Source organism: Microcaecilia unicolor, chromosome 1, assembly GCF_901765095.1.
Source record: "Microcaecilia unicolor chromosome 1, aMicUni1.1, whole genome shotgun sequence".
In the NCBI taxonomy this organism is placed as follows: Eukaryota; Metazoa; Chordata; class Amphibia; order Gymnophiona; family Siphonopidae; genus Microcaecilia; species Microcaecilia unicolor.
In genome coordinates, this window is record NC_044031.1 from 741,790,671 (window position 1) to 741,812,460 (window position 21,790).

The following is a 21,790-nucleotide window of genomic DNA, read 5'->3' on the forward strand; positions in this document are numbered from 1 at the left end:
ACTGTGCTTATTAGGAAAGGAAAAGGGAAATGATATACTGCCTTTCTGAGGTTTTTGCAACTACATTCAAAACAGTTTACATATATTCAGGTACTTATTTTGTACCAGGGGCAATGGAGGGTTAAGTGACTTGCCCAGAGTCACAGGGAGCTGCAGTGGGAATTGAACCCAGTTCCCCAGAATCAAAGTCCACTGCACTAACCACTAGGCTACTCCTCCACTAGCGACATTCCATGTAGAAGCCTGCCCTTGCAGATCAGCAATGCGGCCACGCAGGCTTCTGTTTCTGTGAGTCTGACTTCCTGCACATATGTCAGACTCACAGAAACAGAAGCCTGAGTGGCCACATTGCTGATCTGCAAGGGCAGGCTTCTACATGGAATGTTGCTAGTGGAATAGCAACATTCCATGTAGAATCTCAAATAGTAGCAACAGAACCTCAACATTCCATGTAGAAAGAATCTCAAATAGTAGCAACATTCCATAATCTTGTTAATGGGACTTGATATACCACCTTACTGAGGTTTTTGCAACTACATTCAAAGTGGTTTACATATATTCAGGTACTTATTTTGTACCAGGGGCAATGGAGGGTTAAGTGATTTGCCCAGAGTCACAAGGAGCTGAAGTGGGCCACTATGCTACTCCTCCATTCCAAAAGAACAAAGGTAACAGTGGTGCTCCTCAGGTTTTTGGATTATGAAATTGACGAGATCTGTTTCATGAGTTCTTAGCTAGAGCATGCAACACATTGGCGGAAAGGTATATCTGGTGCTCTAGTGTACCAAGGGTGGTGGCGGTCCGCCATGGGTGCAGGCAACAAGAGGATGCGCTGAACAGTCACTTGACTGTTGGCTCTTCTGGTCCCCTCCCCCCTCCGACGTCAACTTAAGAAGATAGGCATAACCATACTGGGTCAGACCAATGGTCCATCTAGCCCAGGATCCTGCTTCCAACAGTGGCCAATCCAAGTCACAGGTACCTGGCAGAATCCCAAATAGTAGCAAGGCTTCATGCTACTGATCCCAGACACAAGCAGTGGCCTCTCCATGTTTGTCTCAGTAGCAGACTATGGCCTTTTTCCTTTTTTAAACCCAGATACACTAACCTGTTCGGGGCAGGGACCGGTAGAGCCAACAGCTATGTGACTGCTCAGCGTACCCCCCTTGCTCGGAGGAGGGGAGTGCTTCACCTCTGGTGTCAACCGATAGATACTCCACTAAGCTGGTCTACTACTTAATTACAGCATATTTATTTTATTTTATTTTATTGCATTTGTATCCCACATTTTCCCACCTATTTGCAGGCTCAATGTGGCTTACAGAGTTTTGTTATGACATAGTCATTACAGGATTTCAAATACAATTGGTAGTATACAAAGGTTAACTAGGGGTTAAGTAGGGGAAGAGATAAGGAAGGTTTTAGGGAGGATAGTATAGAAGGTGGACTGTCATAGATGGGTGGATTCGTGGGGTAATTTGTAGGTTATGGGTTCTCTTTGTAGGCCTTGTTGAAGAGATGTGTCTTCAGAGATTTGCGAAAGTTTGTTATTTCGACAGTAGTTTTCAGGGCTGTAGGTAATGCATTCCACATCTGCGTGCTCATGTAAGAGAAGGTAGTGGAGTGTATCAGCTTGTATTTTAGTCCTTTACAGCTGGGGAAGTGTAGGTTCAGGAATTTGCGGGATGATCTTTTGGCATTTCTGGGAGGTAGGTCCACGAGGTTTAGCATATAGATTGGGGCATCTGCGTGAATGATTTTGTGTACCATCGTGCAGATCTTGAACGCAATACGTTCCTTGAGTGGGAGCCAGTGAAGTGTCTCTGTTAGGGGTTTTGCACTTTCATATTTAGTTTTTCCAAATATGAGTCTGGCAGCGGTATTCTGGGCTGTTTGGAGTTTTTTGATAGTTTGTTCTTTGCAGCCTGCGTATAGTGCGTTGCAGTAGTCTAGATGCCTTATTACCATTGATTGTACCAGGGTACGGAAAATGTATCTCGGGAAGAAAGGTTTTACTCTTTTGAGTTTCCAAATGGAGTGAAACATCTTTTTCATTGTATTCTTCGAGTGTGAGGTTTCGTTCAATGGTAACTCCAAGAATTTTCAGATTTTGTGAGACGGGAAGAGAGCAGTATGGTGTGGTTATGGTAGAGTATTTTTTTGTGTTATATTGTGAGGTGAGTACAAGGCATTGTGTTTTTTCTGCGTTGAGTTTTAGCTGGAATGCATCCGCCCATGAGTGCATGATTTGGAGGCTTTGGTTGATCTCGTTGGTGATTTCGTTTAGATCTTGTTTGAATGGTTAGAAAATGCTTGATTAGTAGTAAAATATTCTTCTCTTCATAGAACAGTAAGATGCTCATTTTCAAAGCAGATGGATGTCTTTTAATGCCTAAAAAATGTCCATCTGCTAAAAACATGCAAATCCTAATTTTGGAAAGTCAGAATTTGGACGTTTCAGACTGTAGTTCATCCAGATAGCAAGGGGGTATGTTGTGGGTGTGTTTTGCACGGGTGTAGGGAGGACTCAAAAGTAGGACATCCAACAGGAATTTTCGAATAAATTCCCACATCTAAAAAGAAGGATGTTTTTATCTAGACCTGTTTCAGTCATGCCCAAGTTACAAAAAGTTGCTCTAATTCAGCAGCTGACCACTGGAGGGATTAAGTCATGACCCGGGGCGGACTGACTGTGATCTGGGCCCTAGGACAGAAAGGGTCATTGGGCCTTCCCCCAGGCCTCTGCTGTCGCCGTCCTCTCCTTTTTTTCCAGTGCCCCCCCCCCCCTGCACATTACAGCCCCCTCTCAAGGAACATGTTGCGTTCAAGATCTGCACGATAGTACACAAAATCATTCACGCAGACGCCCCAATCTACATGCTAAACCTTGTGGATTTGCCTCCCAGAAACGCCATAAGATCATCCCGCCAATTTCTCAATCTGCACTTCCCCAGCTGTAAAGGGCTAAAATACAAGCTGATACACGCCACCACCTTCTCTTACATGAGCACGCAGTTGTGGAATGCACTACCTAGAGCCCTGAAAGCTATTGACGAAATAACTAACTTCCGCAAATCCCTGAAGACACATCTCTTCCACAAGGCCTACAAAGAGAACCCATAGCCTTACAAAACTACCTCTCCAATCCACACAGTTATTACAGTCCACCTTCTACCCTGCCTAACACCTTCCTTCTCTCTTCCCTTACCTAATCTTTGAACATTACTAATTGTAACTGATATCATGGAATGATTATGTCATAACCAAACTCTGTAAGCCTCTGTAAGCCACATTGAGCCTGCAAATAGGTGGGAAAATGTGGGATACAAATGCAATAAATAAAATCAAAATCAAAATACCTTGAAGAGCACTGGTGGTCTAGCAGCCTCTTTGGTGGCAGAAAAGAACCCCATTCTTTCGTATCTGGCGCCGCAGGAAGCCTCGGAAGCCTCACAGGTCTTGGCAGCCATTTTGGAGATGAGGTAGTGATGGACAGAGCAGCAGCAGCTGGCAGGAAAGAGTGGGGTTATTTTCTGTCCCCCAAAGACGCCACTAGACCTCCATGGTCCTTTAAAGTAGGTTCAAGGAGGGCCCACTGAGGCTTGGGGGCTGTAGAGTGCAGGGGGTAGGAGAGAGGCACTGGGCCCCCCAGAGCCTTTGAGCCCTCAGGCACTGCCCAGTTGCATGTATGGTCAGTCCGCCCCTGGCATGACCCCTCCTTAATCCCCAAGTGGTTGCTCGCCCTGTCCCCTGAAAATGAAATGTCAGCTGCAGGTATTGTAGCCATTCTGAACAAAGGGCCACCCAGGTCAGAAGAGTAGCCTAGTGGTTAGTTCAGTAGACTGTGAATCAAGGGACCCAGGCTCAAATCCCAGTTCAGCTGTTTTTTTTTTTTTTTAAATAATACCTACCAGAAACAGAAAAATACCTACTGTACGTAAATATATATAAGACACCTGCAAGCCTGCTATTGAAGTGGTGTACTTAGGGTTACCAAAAAAGAGGACTAAAAAAAAAATAAAATGCCACCCTGCCCACCGCGATGGCCACCAGTCACCTTGACCCCCCAAGAAAACTAGATTCTATAAGCAATGAAAATACTGGTAAAAAGTAACAGAAATGCATTTTCTTCCGTAGTCTGCTAAGTACAAAATTAGAAAAGATGTACATTTCCAAAAAAAGGAAACATCCATGAGTAACATATCCCCTTTTCCTTTCCCTCCCATCCATAAGCATCATGTCCCCCTCCCCTCTTCTCCATCCCCTTCTATCCATGTGCTGTATTTCCCCCCTTTTCCCTTCTCCCAATTATTAGTGCTGATTGGCTCATTATTCAATTAAATCGGACACATGTGCAATTTTAAATGCCATATACAGTGTAGCGGGGTAAACATTAGCACACATGTAGGCTCCACCATGTCAGCTGTTAATCATGAAAAGAACACAGCGAAGGTGACAAGATGGATGATGCCAAACAAACTTCTACTGGACTCAGAAAAAAGTTCACAGCAAGAGTTTATTCTTAAAAAACTGGACTCGACACGAGTCATGATTCGGACGTTCAGGCCTGCCTCAGGAGTCCCTGTATGGCAAAGTGCTATTGGTTCTCATAAGGAGAGTCTTGTGCAAACACTGGATTTCTCTAACATCACCTTAGGAGAATGGAGAAAGAAAACTTCGGAGCTTCTTGATGAGAGTGTGAGCGTCACTGTTCTCGAAGCATGTTAATCATGCCATTCCCAAGAGTTACAAATCTGCTGTCAAGGTCCTGGTATGTGAGATGTGAGCTAATATTCCCAGTTGACACAATTCCTATTTAACGTTTCCTCAAAATGGATTGGAAATGCATACCATTTGACATTCAAGGGCTTTTGAGTCAGATCTTTGCATTCCGAGCTCCTATCATGAAAAATGATAAGAAGTCAGTACTGTGCTAATGTTGGCATCGTGAGCAATATAGTACTGAGGATTGATAAGGAAGAATTTCATCAATGATTTTGATCAATGCAAGTAATAAAGTAACAATACTAAGTCCTTTTAAATATAAGGATATTTCCAAAAAGGAGGAAAAAAGGACTTCGGAAGCTCAGAATTTATCCTGCTTACAACTTGCTAGATGAGCAGCTGAGCAGCTTCTTCACAAGTCCTTAAAAAACCTCCTTTGGGATGTTACGTTTAATTCTTCCTTTCTCTTTGCTACTGGTATCTTCTAGAAAACATTTTTTGTTTTTTCTTTATCATAAAATTCTCAACCTTAACGTAGACACCGCAATCCGAATTATATGCCACGCGCACTTATCTTAATTCTTTTGCCAGTGCGCTCAACAGTGTGTCATCGTTTCACTTCAGGCTTCCTCAGGAGCGTGTCCACTTTCTGTCTTGCCAATCAGTAATTATTGAAATAGTAACAAATAAACTCCAAATCCTATATAATAAAACGCACCTCCAACATTCTGAAGCTGACTGCATGGCTGAGGCATTCCTGCTCTCTGTATCCATCTCCTGAATTGACATCACGTACTTCCGGGTTCGTCACAAGCAGAAGTGACCAACCACACGAGGTTTCTCGGCTTCAGAATGTTGGAGGTGCATTCTATTAAATAGGATTGGTCAGTTCCTTGAAGCACAGCCAGAGCTCAGCGTCCTGCACAGTAACGCTCAGACACCAGAGAGAGGGAGGGAGGGGGGGGGGGGCTAACACCGGGGGGGGGGGGGGGGTGAGGTATCTCTGTCACACACACACACTCTCTCACACACTCTCTCTCTCACAGACACACTCACACCCAGACTCACTCTCTCTCTCTCTCACTCTCACACACTGTCTCTCACAAACTCTGTGTCTCACACTGTATCACATTCACTCTCTATGTGTCACACAGTCACTCACACACTCTCTTGGTCTCATACACTCAGTCTCACAGAGAGTCTGTGTTTCACACACACTCTCTCTCTCTCTCTCTCTCGCACACACTGTATCTGTGTGAAACACACTTTCACACTGTCTCACATACGCACCAGGAGCGTAGCCAGACAACACATTTTGGGTGGACCTAGGCAAGAAGTGGGTGGGCACCAAGTGTTCTCCCCCCTTCCAACCACCACCAAAAAAAAAATATTTCAGCTGGCAGGAAAATGCTTCTTTCCACCTTGGCAGTATGCAGCAGGCATGCACTGAATGCTGAGTGTGTGCAGGTGCCAGTATCGTGGAAAGTAGCATTTTTGTTACCATCAGGGGGCAGTCTTCAGCTGGCCGAGCTTGAGATCCCCATCAGCTACCACTAAATGTGTGCTACTGTTGGGTGGGCCTGAGCACTAAATGGGCCCACCCAGGCCCACCTGTGGCTACGCCACTGATACGCACTTGCACACACACTCATTCTCTCACACACACTCTCTCTCTCACAGACACACTCACACCCAGACTCACTCTCTCTCTCTCTCTCTCACACACACACACACTCGCACATTCACTCTCTGTCTCTCACGCACAGTCTCACATACACTCTCTCAAACATACACACTCTGAGGAAAACCTTGCTAGCGCCCGTTTCATTTGTGTCAGAAACGGGCCTTTTTTACTAGTACAGTATAATATGTAGCAAATAAAAACAGAGTTTTCCCTGGGAGCTGTCAATATGTCCACCTTTTAGTGGACACACTGAGGCTCCCCATCCTCAGTTCTGTTTCCTCTTAAATACTTTTTTCTTCCTTTCTTCATTATCTTAATTATAATTACCTTTCCTACCTAATGAATATGCATCTTTCCAGAATATTCTGTTTCCTGTTTTGAATCATGTTCCAACATGTTCCATCAAATTCTATCATTTATTCCCTTAAATTGACAGGGCCTGTCCTGTAAGTTTTCATTGGATAATGAGTAAAGTTACTCTGTTACTACCCCCACCCTCTTGCTAAGGCTATAATTTTGCTCACACCCACTTACTTCTCCTTTTGATTGTTTATCTGGATACAGCAGCTGTCCTTAGTCATAGGAGTCTCTGTCTTAGTTGCTGACCAGCAACTTATCACAAGTTAGCATAGGTTAGCAAAGGCCAAATGTGAAACCACAGCCTTAGAAAGGTATTTTTTTAGAAAAAGCACATTTATAGCTCTCTTGCAACTCTTAACTCTGCTTCCAGCTCAAGAAGAGCTAAATAGTTATATTAAAATAAAAGCTAGAAATATGTATGGCTTGCACCTTTTCATGGCCTCTATGATATACAAGAGTCATGCTATTTTGGCAGCTGTAGCACCCAAACAATCCTGATCTTCTGACGTTTCCCACTGTTAGCTCATCCCATCAAGTTGTAAGCAGGATAAATTCTGAGCTTCTGAAGTCCTTTTTCCTCCTTTTTAGAAATGCCCTTATATTTAAAAGGACTTAGTATTGTTACTTTATTACTTGCACTGGTTGAAAGTGATTGAATTATTTTAGCAAGTTAACAGCCTTTTGAAAAATGAATGATTTCGAGTAATTTCTCAGTGTGTTCTTAGCTTCATGTACCAAAGTTGCAGAAAAAAGGAAAAAGAAAAAAAATATATAAACAGGGCATAAGAAAAACAGGGCTAGCAAGAGTGATTTTTTTTAATACGCTGATTTTTTTTTTTTAAATAGTGACTGTAATATAAGTATGCATAGTATCAGTATTACATCCAACCAACATAAACTTCTCTTGTGAGGGAATCTACACTAATCAGCTTTTGAAGAATACACAGTATAATTGTAGTGATGGTAGCATCAAAGTGCAAAGAACCTTAGGTGAAATAATGTCTTTTATCCCATTTTTTACTGTGTTAATGCTATGTGGTAACCACCTAACAGCTCAAAAAATGTCACAGATGTACACTTGAAGCAATGGAACTGGGTAAATTTCAACACGTAGTCATGGCAATGGTTGGTCCAGACAAATTCTATCTATTTGGGGGTGCTGGGAGGGAGTCTACCTTTTGCATCTCTCTCCGTATCTCATGTCACTCACACCCAATACTTAGCATTTTCCTCTCATATGAAATAATTCCATTGGTATTCATTTTGTGAGAGCTCCTGTTTTATAAGAACCTAAGAAATACTATGCTTGGTCAAGCCTGTGTTAATATGAACTATGATGCTTCCTTGATGCTCACTCCCAGAAGTAAGAACTGAACTGAATGGGCCCCGGGTGGAAAAACTGAGATGGGCCCCCTATAACATCATCTCTTCCAAGGTGGTGGGGACTGGGGTGGGGGGAAGGGTAAGATGAAACAACCTTTCAGAGCTCCAGTAAAGAAACCCTGAAAAAAGCAAACACATTCCCATCCCCTTTAGAAAGCCTGTTACTATTTCAGTAATAGAAATAGACATGGAAGTGTAAGATATCAGAGATGCATATTTCCCAAAACTGACATATTTATTTATTTATTGCACTTGTATCCCACATTTTCCCACCTATTTGCAGGCTCAATGTGGCTTACAAAGACCTGTTATGGCATCACCATACAATTGGTGTTACAGAGATATTAAGGATAATAAGAATAACAAGTCGATCTAATCAAGCAATTATAGAAAGAAGACAATCATTATAAGGGAGGAGTGGTGATGTGTTGTAGTTAGTTATGGGTTCTCGTGGTAGGCTTTGGTGAAGAGATAGGTTTTCAACGATTTGCAAAAGTTAGTTATTTCGTTGATTGTTTCCACAACTGCGTGCTCATGTAGGAGAAGCTGGACGCATGCATTAGTTTGTATTTTAATCCTTTGCAGCTGGGGAAGTGTAGATTGAGATAGGTGCGGGCAGATCTTTTGGCATTTCTGGGTGGGAGGTCCACGAGGTCAGCATGTATGACGGGGTGTCTCCTTAAATGATTTTATGAACAAGCGTGCAGATCTTGAACGCGATACGTTCTTTAATTGGGAGCCAGTGTAATTTCTCTCTTAGGGGTTTTGCACTTTCATATTTTGTCTTTCCAAATATAAGTCTGGCCTCGGTGTTTTGGGCAGTTTGAAGCTTCTTGATAATTTGTTCCTTATAGCCAGCGTACAGAGCATTGCAGTAGTCCAGGTGGCTTAGTACCATATAATTTCAGAAACAAAAATACCTTTATTCTATCTTTGTTGTCTGAATATTGCTGTGGTCCCTATGTCTCTTTTGTGCTTTTCTCTGTTTTTTATTTCTCTTAACTCTTGTCCCAGGGTCTCCTGTCCTTTTGAGAATTATTTTCTCTCTATGTCCAATATCCACCTTTCCTCCATGTTTCTATTTGTCATGTCCAGTGTCTTCCCACTGTGCCCTTGTCCCTATCCTGTTCAGTACATGCATTCTCAGTGTCCCTATCCTGTCTCCATATTCAGAATCTGCCTTCAGTGTTGTTATCTTACTTTGTCCAGCATCCCCTATGCCCATGTTCCCCCTTGTGTCTAGCATTGCCACTATGTATCTCTGCCTCTCTGTGACCCTATGCACCCTCCACACCCAGCATTTCTTCTGTGTCCCCATTCCTCTGCATGGCCAGTTTCTCTCCTCTCTCTTCCCTTCCTCCTGCACCCCCTACCCCCGACTCCCTTCCATGGTCCAACATCTCTTTCTCCCTCCCTCCTTGCCTTCTTCCTTGGTCCATGGTCTCTTGCTCTGTTTGTCTTTCTGTCTGTCTCTCTCTTCCCTCTGCTTACCTCCCCAACATGGAAAAGAGTCTGTCCCCCTCTACCCCTCCATCTTTTTTCCAAGTCTTTTTTTCACTCTCTCTCCCCTCCCCCCTTCATTCTCTAGCATCTCTCTCTCCCTTCTTCCTTAGTCCAGGGTCTCTCCCCTATCTCTTTCCTCTTCACCCCTCCAAGTCCAGCATCTGCCCCCTCTCTTCCCTCTCCTTTGGGTTAGGTCTCTCTCTTTTTCTCTTCCCTCTGCTTTCTCTCACACCCAGGCCCAGCCTCTCTATAGATCCCCTGCTTCTCCTTCCCACCTGTCAGTCCTCCCCATGTCGAGGTGGTTCGCGACAGATACAGTGCTGATTTCGGCATCTCTCATGCCGGTGGAGCCTTTCCTCTGCTGTGACCTGCCCATAGGAAGTTGCATCAGATTGTTAGAATGTTGCAAAGGAAAGGTTCTGCCAGCCCAAGAAAAAGAGGCCACCTTCAATGCTGTATCTTCCACTTGTTGCCTTGTTATTTGGAGTACCAGCATGGCGGAGCCGTAGAGAGGACATAGCCCAGCACGTGGGCGTAGAGGAGAGGAAGGGAGGGTTCAGTTTCAGATGTTCTCTACCATTGAGTGGTCTTCCTCAGTGGTAGCTATGCTTCTGGTGAGTGGCTAATGTTAATGAAGTTGTCCTCCAGAAACTTGTCCAAACTTAGTTTAACTAAGAGGGTCAGTGCAATGGTTTTAACACATTTTCTGTTCTGCGGTAAGCCTTTTTTCCTATCTTAAGCGTGTATTAGTGTTAAAGATGATTTAGTAAAAGTGTTACTAAATTTGAAAATATACTATGTTTTCACATTTTGTTTATTTATCTTCATTGCATTTTTTCCCAGAACAATCAAGAACTCGGGACTTCGAAACATTCAGCCACGAGCATTTGCAAAGAACCCTCACCTGCATGAAATGTAAGTGAACAATATTGTGCCTGTCCTTTCTCCATTTCCCTCAATTCTATTACTTTTTCAATACGTGCCATCATGAGGTTGATTTTTCAAAAGATTTTACATAAACACATTTATCCGCTCAAAGTAAGATTTTGAAAATCGCCCAGACTTAATGTAGATGCTGGTATCTCAGGGAGAAATGAACTAGAAGGAAGTCAAGGGGTGTTGAACATGTAATTATGGGAAGCAGAATGGGTTTGGTGAAAATATTGAACTTCTCTTACATTAACCAATTACACGATCCATCTTAAGGAATATCACTTGATGATTGTGGAGGCAAAGAAAAGTTATTTTTTTCAAGTGATATGGGACATAGGGCCCCTTTTACTAAAGCTTAGTGCTGGATTCTGTAAACAGAGTCCAAAATTATTCTGTACAATAGCGCTTAAGCACGGATCTCGCAGCTAAATTTGGGTGCTTTGTGGAAGCTGGTGAAAATATTGGCACCCAAGTTAGGGTCATTGACTTAGCGGTAAGTTCTCACGTGGTAACCGGGCGATAATGGTCTACATATGTAAAATGCCGATTACCACCCGCGTGCCAGAAAATAAAAATATTTTCTGGTGCGTGTAGCGGACGCGTGTCAAAAATGAAATTACTGCAAGGGCCACGTGGTAGCCAGGAGGTGACTCAAAATTGACGTGCGTTGGCGCGCATAGGGGCCTACACGGCTTAGTAAAAGGACCCCTGGGTAAATTAGGACAACAGTATCGGTATTGCACATCTGGCACTACCCGGAAAATGCTGGGGCAGTCGGAAAAGATACTCAGCAGCATTACCTGGATAATTGCGTATGGTCCTGGAGAGCAGCAGTTATTTGGATAGGTGCCTTTCTTACCTGGATCACCGCCACAGAATATTGGGTCCAAATATTTTATTTAAATATCATTTCTCCTTTTGAGCATGGCTAGTGATGTAATTTAACGTTGTACACACTTGGGCAGTCTTTAATCAAGGCAGAATTTCTAAATCGCGTACAGTATGTCAAAATATTTCTTTAAGAAGATGCAATATTGTAGGGACATTATCAGTTAGCGGACATCTAACACATGTTGGTATGTTAATCTATATCTAGAATAGTAATCTGATGCCACTTTCAGGATTTTTAAATTATAATCAAATTAATCTTTTTATTTTTTTCAGTTGATTGAGCTGAAATACCTCTTTAAACATCATAATCTCATGCAGTGCCTTTTTTACATTTAAAGTTAAGACTGCAAATATGTCTTTTAAAATCGGACCATTTAGTTAAAAAAAATACTGTAACAAATGTTGGATGTCTCACCTACAACTGCTAATGTTGTTTCTGGCAGGGATATACTGCACCTTGTGACATGGAAGAATATTTATTAATCTCTTACAAAAAGTCACAACAAAAGTTAGGCACCAAGCCTTATAGAATAACCTGCAGCCAGATGCATGTTCAGATCCTAATTGATGCCAATTAACTACGGTAATTGGTTGTTAGCACACAATTATTGCTAGTTAAAGGCTCATTAATCAATTAAGTTGCACACATATCTCGGGCACATCCCCAATTTAGGCACGCAACTTTCAAACGTGGCATCCTGCTGTGACTACGATTTTGATTGCAGCTTTTTAAAGCTTTGCTCTTTCTTGCACCTCTCTGAGCCATGCTTGTCTACATTTACATATGCTATTTGCTTCAGCACCATAGGTTTGTATCATATAAGACACCTGTAAGTGTTTCTACGACCCTTGAGGCAGGTGGGTTTGTCTTGCCGAAACACGGCCCCGTGTCGGGTCCATACTGGTGCCATAAAGGTGCTTTTTCCTGACCAATTATCTGTTTGCTTTATGTAGAATCTGGAAGTTAGCCACCTAATTCTAATTGGTTAAGGGGCTCATTTTCAAAAGAGAAAAAAAAAGTCTTAAAAATAACATAAAGTGACATTTGGATGTTTTTCTGCTATAATGGAACAAAGTAAAAATGTCCAGGGCTGAAAGTTGAACATTTTGGTCTAGACCTGTTTCAATCATGCCTAAGTCACAAAAAGGTGCCCTAAATGACCAGATGATAACTGGAGGGATTAAGGCATGACCTCCCCCAACCATACTCCCATAGTGGTCACTGACCCCTTCCTACCCCACAAAGATGTGAAAGAAATAGTACATACCAGGCTCTATGACAGCTTCAGATGTTATGGTCAGTCCTATTAGAGCAGTAAGCAGGTCTCTGGAGTAGCCTAGTGGTCAGTGCAGTGCACTGTAGAGAAGGGGAACCAGGCCTATATCCTGGTCTAACTGGTAGACTTGTGGAATGTGTGTGTGAGCCCTCTAAAACTCACCAAAAGCCTACTGTACTTACATATAGGTGATACCTGAAGACACAAGGGCTATTGTAATGGTGCACAGTTGGGTACAGTCATAGGAGCCAACTTTTCAAAATGATTGGGGGTGCTGAATCTTTTTGTTCTCAGGTGGTGCATTCCCCCCTCCTCCCCCTCCCCCCTCCCCCCTCCTTCCCCTCCTCCACCCTCCCTCCCTCCTCTCCCTCCCCCTCCTTCCCCCTCCCCCTCCTCCAAGTTCCAGGCCCCACTCTCCCTCCCTCCCTCTCCTCCGAGTTCCAGGTCCCCCTCCCTCCCTCCCTCTCTCTCTCTCTCTCTCCTCCAAGTTCCAGCCTGAACTCTTCTCCCACAACAGTCCTTCACCAGCCCCCCGCCTTCCTGCATGCTGCCCAAAATTTAAAAGTCATCTTACCTCTGGGTCCCGGCGGCAGCAGTGAAAGGCGAGCAGGCTCGGCGAGTTGGCGCTTCAGCCTGCCTTCCGTTCTCTCTCAGCTCTGCCTCTGGTCCCGCCCTTATGCTACTACTACTACTACTATTACTTATCATTTCTATAGCGCTACTATACATTCGCAGCACTGTAGACTGGACATGAAGAAACAGTCTGTGCTCGACAGAGCTTACAATCTAATTAGGACAAACAGGACAAATAAGGGACAAAGGAATTACTAAGATGAGAATTATAAAACATAGGTACTGAACAAATGAGTAAGGGTTAGGAGATAAAAGCAGCATCAAAAAGGTGGGCTTTTAGCCTAGATTTGAAGATGACCAGAGATGGAGCTTGACATATTGGTTCAGGAAGTCTATGCCTAGATATGCATGGGTTCCTCAATCATGGAGGCCTGTTGGACACAACTACCGATGTCTATCTTTTGTCTTGCTGCTTCCTGTCGCACATGTTCCCACAATTCCTTCTCTACTCTACTGCTGCACCTTTTGCTTCCTTTTTCTTTTTAGTATTGTACACCTCTTAGATGGTTCTCTATTTGCAGTATAGCAAGTTCTAAATAAACTTGAATTCCTAGGAATGGCATTCCAATTGTTAATAACATGGCAGAATGCTTGAGAATGGTTTTCTCCTTGTTAAAGGAGTAAGACTCTTAGTGCAGTTGCTGAATGCTGATATGGTCATACATAATGAATTGCATCCCTGACTCCAAGTGTTGTGTCATTAATTATGTTTGATATTTTTATTTATTTGGATTTTGCTCACACCTTATTCAGTAGTAGCTCAAGATGAGCTACATTCATGTACATTGGAGAGCTCCCAGTCTAACTTTGTACCTGAGGCAACAGAGGGTTAAGGGACTTGCCGAAGATCACAAGGAGCAGCGGTGAGATTTGAACCAGCCACCTCTGAATGTCAAGACTGGTGCTCTAACCACTAAGCTACTCCTCTGCTCCTCCAATATATTGGGGGTCGGTCATGAATAAAGGATCACGTATTTGATGGCTCATGGATATTCAAAAAATATTTATAAATATACCGTCAAAAACGTAATAGAAATTTCCAAGAAAAAGCCTTGACAAAAATATATACAGAAAGGTACAAAAAAAGAGTGTTAAAAACATTTATTTGAAAACCAGTCCAACAAAGGAATCCATAAAGTATACTGAAAATTTCAAGAAACACATCCAGTCGTTGCGGTCAAATCCAGCAAAGATCATTCATCATACATCACTATCTGTAAGTTTATTCCTGCTTCCATTTTTTTAATAATAAATCCTTCATTCCTTTCTATCGTCCTGTTGAGCCCAATGAGGTGACTTTCTTAGATGTGCCCTTCAGTAGCACCAGACCACTAGTGAAGAGTTATGCTAGCCCTTGCTCTCAGTAAAATACAGGCCAATGGCTCATAATAAGAGCTAGGCTTCTTAAAATCAGAATCATCTCTGATACAAAAGAGAGCTAGCTTGTAAAAATCAGAGATCACCTTTGACACAGTTACATTTCACTGTGGCAAGTGCTGAACTGGCAAGGGTGGGGGCAATCTACTCTATAAACAATCCTGAGATTGGCACCTGCAAGACGTCATAAGCAAGAGCTGCTATGGTTACGTAGAGATAGTGCTGGGTCAGCTGCACCCCAGGTGAGAACATCCAAAGGGGGGGCTACAGGAAGGTTTGGGAACATGTGAAGTCATTCTGATCAACTGATAAGGACTAGGAGCCCTGTTGAGACAGCTGGGGTCCATTGAAATGAATAGGGCCAAAATTGTATATAAGCAGCAGTTTGAGGAGTATTAGTTCAGACGAGACGAGACGAGACGAGAAGAAGAAGGAGATGAGAGGAGAAGACGAACAGAGAAGGGAGACTCCAGAAGGCTAGAGAGAGAGGACGTGCCATGATATGCGGTTCCATTATGTGAATGCTTAACCTACCTGTATTACCATTGGTAAGATTGTAATAAACTATCTTATTATATCTACTACATACTGGGTTCCTTTCTAATTACAAGAGTCCATACTGCCTGACGGTGTAAGCCTGTCATGAGCAGATTCAAGGTTGGGAAAGCTAGATATTTGGAGGGCATATGTAACTTTGCCCAGAGAGAGATGAGACGGGCCACTGCTTCCGCTGCTGGATTAGCAAAGGCAGATTCGGAGAAAATAAACACTAGCCACGGTTTAATTATGGATATAGCAATGATGTTAGGGCATTGGATGCATGGCTAGATGGTTGGTGTTTCCAATTTCTGAAACAACTAATGGTTGATGGAGGCTGGCGTAGGGCTTGGCAAAATCCAGCCTGAAAGTCAGTGTAACAACTGGTAGATGTTTTGCTGAACAGAGATAATATGCCAGTTTGTTTAAAATATACAGTATTCAATTCCATAAATTTGAAAGCTTTGTAAAAATATATTTTTTTAAAGCCATTGGCAATTTGTTCTATTGTTTTATTTATAAATATTTTTTATCTGTATGCATGATATGCAGCTCTATATACCCATAGGCCCAAATTAACAAAATTTGCTTAGTAGATTAAACTTCTGCCAATGAAAGTGATGGAATGGTTGAACTTAAATGAAGTCAAAATGACGTGACAGATGTTTATGGGCTAGAAAACCCATTTCGTTTCTATTGAGCTCTTTCCCAGTGTTGGCTGAAATAGCTTTACCTATTAGCCAAACAATACATAACCCTAGGCTAGAGATTGATTCCACATTTTCTGAGAAAGTCCTCGTTTTTGCAGCTCCATCATGTCTGGCAGTTAGGGCCTTTTTGTCGAAATCTGATCTTGCAGCAGTAATTCAGTAATTCTTGTATTAATGTCCTGGAGATTAGATTACTGTAATTTTTATGCGTTGGTCAATTGCTTAATAAAATTCAGAAACTTCAATTAATTCAAGATTAAGCAGCAAAGCTGTAATTTTATGGACCACGTTAGTCATATATTTAAAAAGCCCTCATTCTTTACCAATTTGTTACTGGGCCCAAGTTTAAAATGTTGCTGTTAGCCTATAAAGCCTTCAAACATATATTACTTACATCCTCCCCACTCCTTGCTCTTTGATGGACTTGCTTCAAGTATGTCAATATATACCCTGGAGATTCTAAACACAGAGCATAGATCTGTCCCAACTAAATGTGCAATTTTAAAATAAAGATATCATTAATATAAGGAGGAAAGATCCAGAAGAATTAAAGAGCTTTAAGAGGTTTTCGGCCGATGATGAAGAAGTCCAGCCCCCGAAGTTAAAATTTAAGCTGGGGGCTTCTCGAGGCCTTTCCTCTTTATATTAATGATATCTTTATTTTAAAATTGCACTCTGTGTTTAGAATCTCCTAATCGTCTAGATATTGTGCTAACCCTATAGGAGATCACCTCTAATATTGTTTATAGTTTGAATATATACTCTGGCACATCATCGTTGAAGTGATTTTAATAACCCTGGTTTAGGACCTTTGAAGTTCACCTTCAAATGGATTTAAGATCTGCACAAGAGGTCTTCTTTGTATTCTTACCATTAAAGAGATAACGTTTTAGGGAACAAGTAAGCAAGCTTTCTCCTATGCTGCTTATGACTTACGGACTTCCCAGTTTTTAGAGTGAGTTGTTTTGCTATTGACATAGATTTAGGAAATTAGTAAAAACGTGGGACCCGATATTTAAAAACATTTGTGGTCAGTGGCAGCCCTGACTTCATAAGTGCTTTTTAAAAAAAATCCTGGCCACTTGTATGGATCATTTTTTTCCCATTTTGCGTGTTAGCAAAATCTTGTGGTTTAGTTATCAAATGATGCAGGAATGTCAGCATGCTCAGTCGGAAATCAGCATGTAGAACTATAGTATCTACCAAAAGGCAAAAACTGAATTTCACATATTAGAATCTAATGGAAACAATCAGGAGACCAATTTTCATCTGGAGGCTGATTACATAATGTTGAACAAATATCTTACCTCCCTGCATGAAAGTGTGGATAAGGGTTTTAGTAATGTGTTCAGAGAGGATGGAATATTATAGAGAAAGGTACAACAGATTTAACAATTCGGTTGGTGATCATACAGAGGAAAAAACAATAGGGAACAGGGAAAGAGGAGAGGTGGTTTTTTTTTTTTTTTTTGGGGGGGGGGGGGGGGCATAAGAAGCTCCATCAATCAAGCAAAGTTGTATGGTCCAGTTGAATGGAAGAAGTAGCACCAGGAACTGAGAAGGATGGAGAGTACTATTAAATTTAGGAACAATTAACAACAATGATGTTTCAACAAGCATTTCTTTGTAAAAGGGTTTAGGTAAATGTGTGAAGAAGGAAAACAAGAGAGATTTCAAACACTAAGCTTTTATTTTTTCACGGAGAGGGTGATGGATGCTTGGAATGCCCTCCCGCGGGAGGTGGTGGAGATGAAAACGGTAACAGAATTCAAACATGTGTGGGATAAACATAAAGGAATCCTGTGCAGAAGGAAGGGATCCTCAGGAGCTTAGCCTAGAATGGGTGGCAGAGCTGGTGGTTGGGAGGCGGGGCTAGTGCTGGGCAGACTTATACGGTCTGTGCTGGGGCTGGTGGTTGGGAGGCGGGACTAGTGCTGGGCAGACTTATACGGTCTGTGCTGGGGCTGGTGGTTGGGAGGCGGGACTAGTGCTGGGCAGACTTATACGGTCTGTGCTGGGGCTGGTGGTTGGGAGGCGGGACTAGTGCTGGGCAGACTTATACGGTCTGTGCTGGGGCTGGTGGTTGGGAGGCGGGACTAGTGCTGGGCAGACTTATACGGTCTGTGCTAGGGCTGGTGGTTGGGAGGTGGGACTTGTGCTGAGCAGACTTATACGGTCTGTGCCAGAGCTGGTGGTGGGAGGCGGGACTGGTAGTTGGGAGGCGGGGAAAGTGCTGGGCAGACTTATAGGGTCTGTGCCAGAGCTGGTGGTTGGGAGGCGGGGTTGGTGGTTGGGAGGCGGGGATAGGGCTGGCCAGACTTATACGGTCTGTGCACTGAAGAGTACAGTACAAATAAAAAAGTAGCACATATAAATTTATCTTCTTGGGCAGACTGGATGGACCATGCAGGTCTTTTTCTGCCGTCATCTACTATGTTTACTATGTTTAAGCAGATATCAAGGGCAGACTGTGGTGTCTGAATGACTATTGTGTAATGTAGGATGGAGTATGCGGTCGATGACACTAATGTGCGTTCATTTGTTTTGATGTCTGTCCACGTGAATTTGTTACCCAACAAAAATGGTAGATTGAGCTATAAATACTTTTAAATACATAAATAAATGTACCTTATTCTGAGATTCCAGCAACAGAAAGAAGACTGGCATCAACGCTCACGCTCAAAAAGAACACATTGCACTTAGCTTCAAATATTAATCAGCAGATTATGTGCCTTGCTTTAGCACTTGTCACCATTAATTTTTGTCATGTAAAGGGGAACAGCAGAAGCTAAGATCAGAAATGAATTTGAATAATAAGCCAGTCATCTTCAAAGTGTATTTCTGAAACACAAGTCTGCCCTCGGCAGCACTTCCTGCAAGATTTTAAATACATTTTGCATTACCAATTGATGCAGGATTGTTTTTCATTTTTGTGCTTAAGAAATAAGAGATTATATGAATAAATTGCGTATCCTTGTGCAGGATAGGGATATACTCATTCCGAGAAATAGCTTGTTCTTTTGAGTTTGGCCAAAATATAAACAGTGGAAAAGATATTTGAAAATACAAGCTAATCAGTTGGCTGGGATTTGTGGCACTGCACCTGGATGGAGATGGAGCAGCTGGATAAGCAATTATGGGGCCCTTTTACTAAGCTGCATTAGGTGCTAATGTGTTCCTAATGTTGCAAAAATGGCCTAACGTGGGATATGTTAAACTAAAGGGATGTGCATTAGATTTTGCATGGAGCATCTCCTAGTTCTAGTACTATTTGAAAGATAACTAGCCATTCCTTATTTGCCTGTTCCATCCCACTCGTGATTTATAGACCTTTATCACATCTCACCTGTCTCTTCTCTAGGCCAAAGAGCCCCAACTTGCTTAATCTTTCCATGCGGGGGAGTCATTTGCATAGTAACATAGTAAATGACGCCAGATAAAGACCTGAATTATCCATCCAGTCTGCCCAACAGTCAAATTCATTATCAAGTCATGATTAAACCAACAATGATCATGACATAAAATACTTGATCATTGTCTCTCTTTGGCATTTCTGGGACATAGACCGTTGAAGTCCGCCTGGCCTTCTCCTTAGTTTCCAACAACTGAAATTGCCATCAAAGCCCACTCCAGCCTACCGTCTTGTCAATTGCGGGACACAGACCGTAAAAGTCTGTCCAGCACTGTCCTTACATTCCAAATTACTGGAGATTGTCGATGCCCTCTTCAGCCCATCCTAAACCAGATTGCCATATACGAGACCCAGCACCAGCCTTAGTTCTTCTCTGCCTGAGTCGACAACTAAAACGCCAGTCAACATGCAAAACGCACATGCAACCATTTAATTTTGTTCTAATACCATTCATTTTCTAATTAGAGATCCTCTGTGTTCATCCTACACCTTTTTGAATGCCATCACCGTTTTTTTCCCTACCACCTCCCTCGGGAGGGTATTCCAGGCATCAACCACCCTCTCTTTGAAAAATAATTTCCTGACATTACTCCTAAGTCTACCACCCCACAACCTCAGTTTATGTCCTTTAGTTTTACCATTTCCCCTTCTCTGAAAAATATTTGTTTTTATGTTAATACGTTTCAAGTATTTAAATGTCTGTATCATATCTCCCCTGTCCTTCCTTTCCTCTATGGTAAACATATTCAGGTCTTCTAGTCTCTTCTCATACATCTATTGGCACAAGCCCGATACCATTTTTGTCGCCTTCCTCTGGAACGCTTGAAGTCTTTTTACATCCTTAGCAAGATACAGTCTCCAAAACTGAACACAGTACTCCAAGTGATGCATCACCAACGACTTATACAGGGGCATCAACACCTCATTTCTTCTGCTGGTTACACCTCTCTCCGTACAGCCTAGCATCCTTCTGGCTACGGCCACCTCCTTGTCACACAGTTTTGTTGCCTTCAGATTCTCAGATACTATCACCCCAAGGTCCCTCTCCCTATCTGTTTATATTTATGTTTATTAAAATTTAATAGACCTGCCCATAATAACTGGCAGACCTGAGTGGTGTACAATAACACAATAAAATCAAAAAGACTAGAAAAGAACTCCAATGTAAAACAGGAAAGGTACTCAAGCATTCATTCTATATGAACAAAGGGATCTCAGCAAACATACTATCTAAGAGAGTTATAAAAGAGGACAAACAAGTCGGGGGGGGGGGGGGGGGAAGAAAAGAGTAGGAAGGAGAAGGAGAAGAAGAAGAAGAAGCAGTAAGGATAGGGATGAAATGATAACCCATATGAGTGCTCACAAAACTCAAGTCGTCATATTATAGGCCTGATTAAAAAGCCAGATTTGTATTGCGGTCTTGAATTTTTGAAAGAAGATTCAGCTCTGATAAAAATAGGGAGGGAATTCCTGGAAAATGGTGCTGCAAAGAAGAAAGCACGGCGACTGGTGAACTCGAGTCGGGCAAATTTTAGGCCGGGAAGGATCAGCGGAAATCGTTGATGGAATGCAGCAGTCGAGCTGGAAAGTAGAGTGCCTTCTCCTGCTTTGGACTTGGCCTGGCCTCGGGGTGACATCCTGTAGTATATCTCCTATCAAACTGAGCTCTCTTTTTCATCAAGCACTGCCATTTCCTCCCCTCACCCTCCCCACTGGCAGTTTGGGCTTCGTGGGTGTGGCTTGGATCTCTTTCAGGGAGAGAAAACTAACAACTTATAGCAGCAGCTTCAGAGAGCATTTTCCATCTCACAGATAGGCTGCAGAGAATACCTTCTCCTGCTTTAGACTTAGCCTGGCCTCAGAATGACATCCTATAGTATATCTCCTATCAAACTGAGCTCTCTTTTTCATCAAGCACTGCCATTTCCTCCCCTCACCCTCCCCACTGGCAGTTTGGGCTTCGTGGGTGTGGCTTGGATCTCTTTCGGGGAGAGAGGACTGGCGACTTGTAGCGGCGGCTTCGGAGAGCATTTTCCGTCTCACGGATGGGCTGCAGAGAATGCCTTCTCCTGCTTTAGACTTAATCCCGCCCACCCTACCCCTCTACCCACCCACCCCTAGAGTGACATGTCTTATATAACCTCCCTATCAACCCACTCATTACTTTACCTCACCCATTTCTATTCTTCTATCACCTTCTCCCACTACTCCAACCAGAGTTACACCTAATCACACTGACCACCCTTCAACATCTTCTGTCCTTCTGTGACTGTTCTCTTGTGCTTGACTGCTTAAATATTTTAAATTTAAATGCTTTACTTTTTGTCTATTAGATTGTAAGCTCTTTGAGCAGGGACTGTCTTTC

At 42.6% G+C, this 21,790-nt stretch overlaps 1 protein-coding gene across 4 annotated transcripts in view; it reads left to right on the forward strand.

The window, feature by feature from the left end:
- NTRK3 (neurotrophic receptor tyrosine kinase 3) overlaps positions 1–21,790 on the forward strand; it is a 1,282,719-nt gene that overhangs the window by 348,375 nt on the left and 912,554 nt on the right. For all 4 annotated transcript variants that reach the window (XM_030189707.1, XM_030189709.1, XM_030189710.1 and 1 more), the window contains exon 4: positions 10,499–10,570. In XM_030189707.1, coding sequence (XP_030045567.1) covers positions 10,499–10,570 — 72 coding nt within the window. The remainder of the gene's footprint in view (positions 1–10,498; positions 10,571–21,790) is intronic.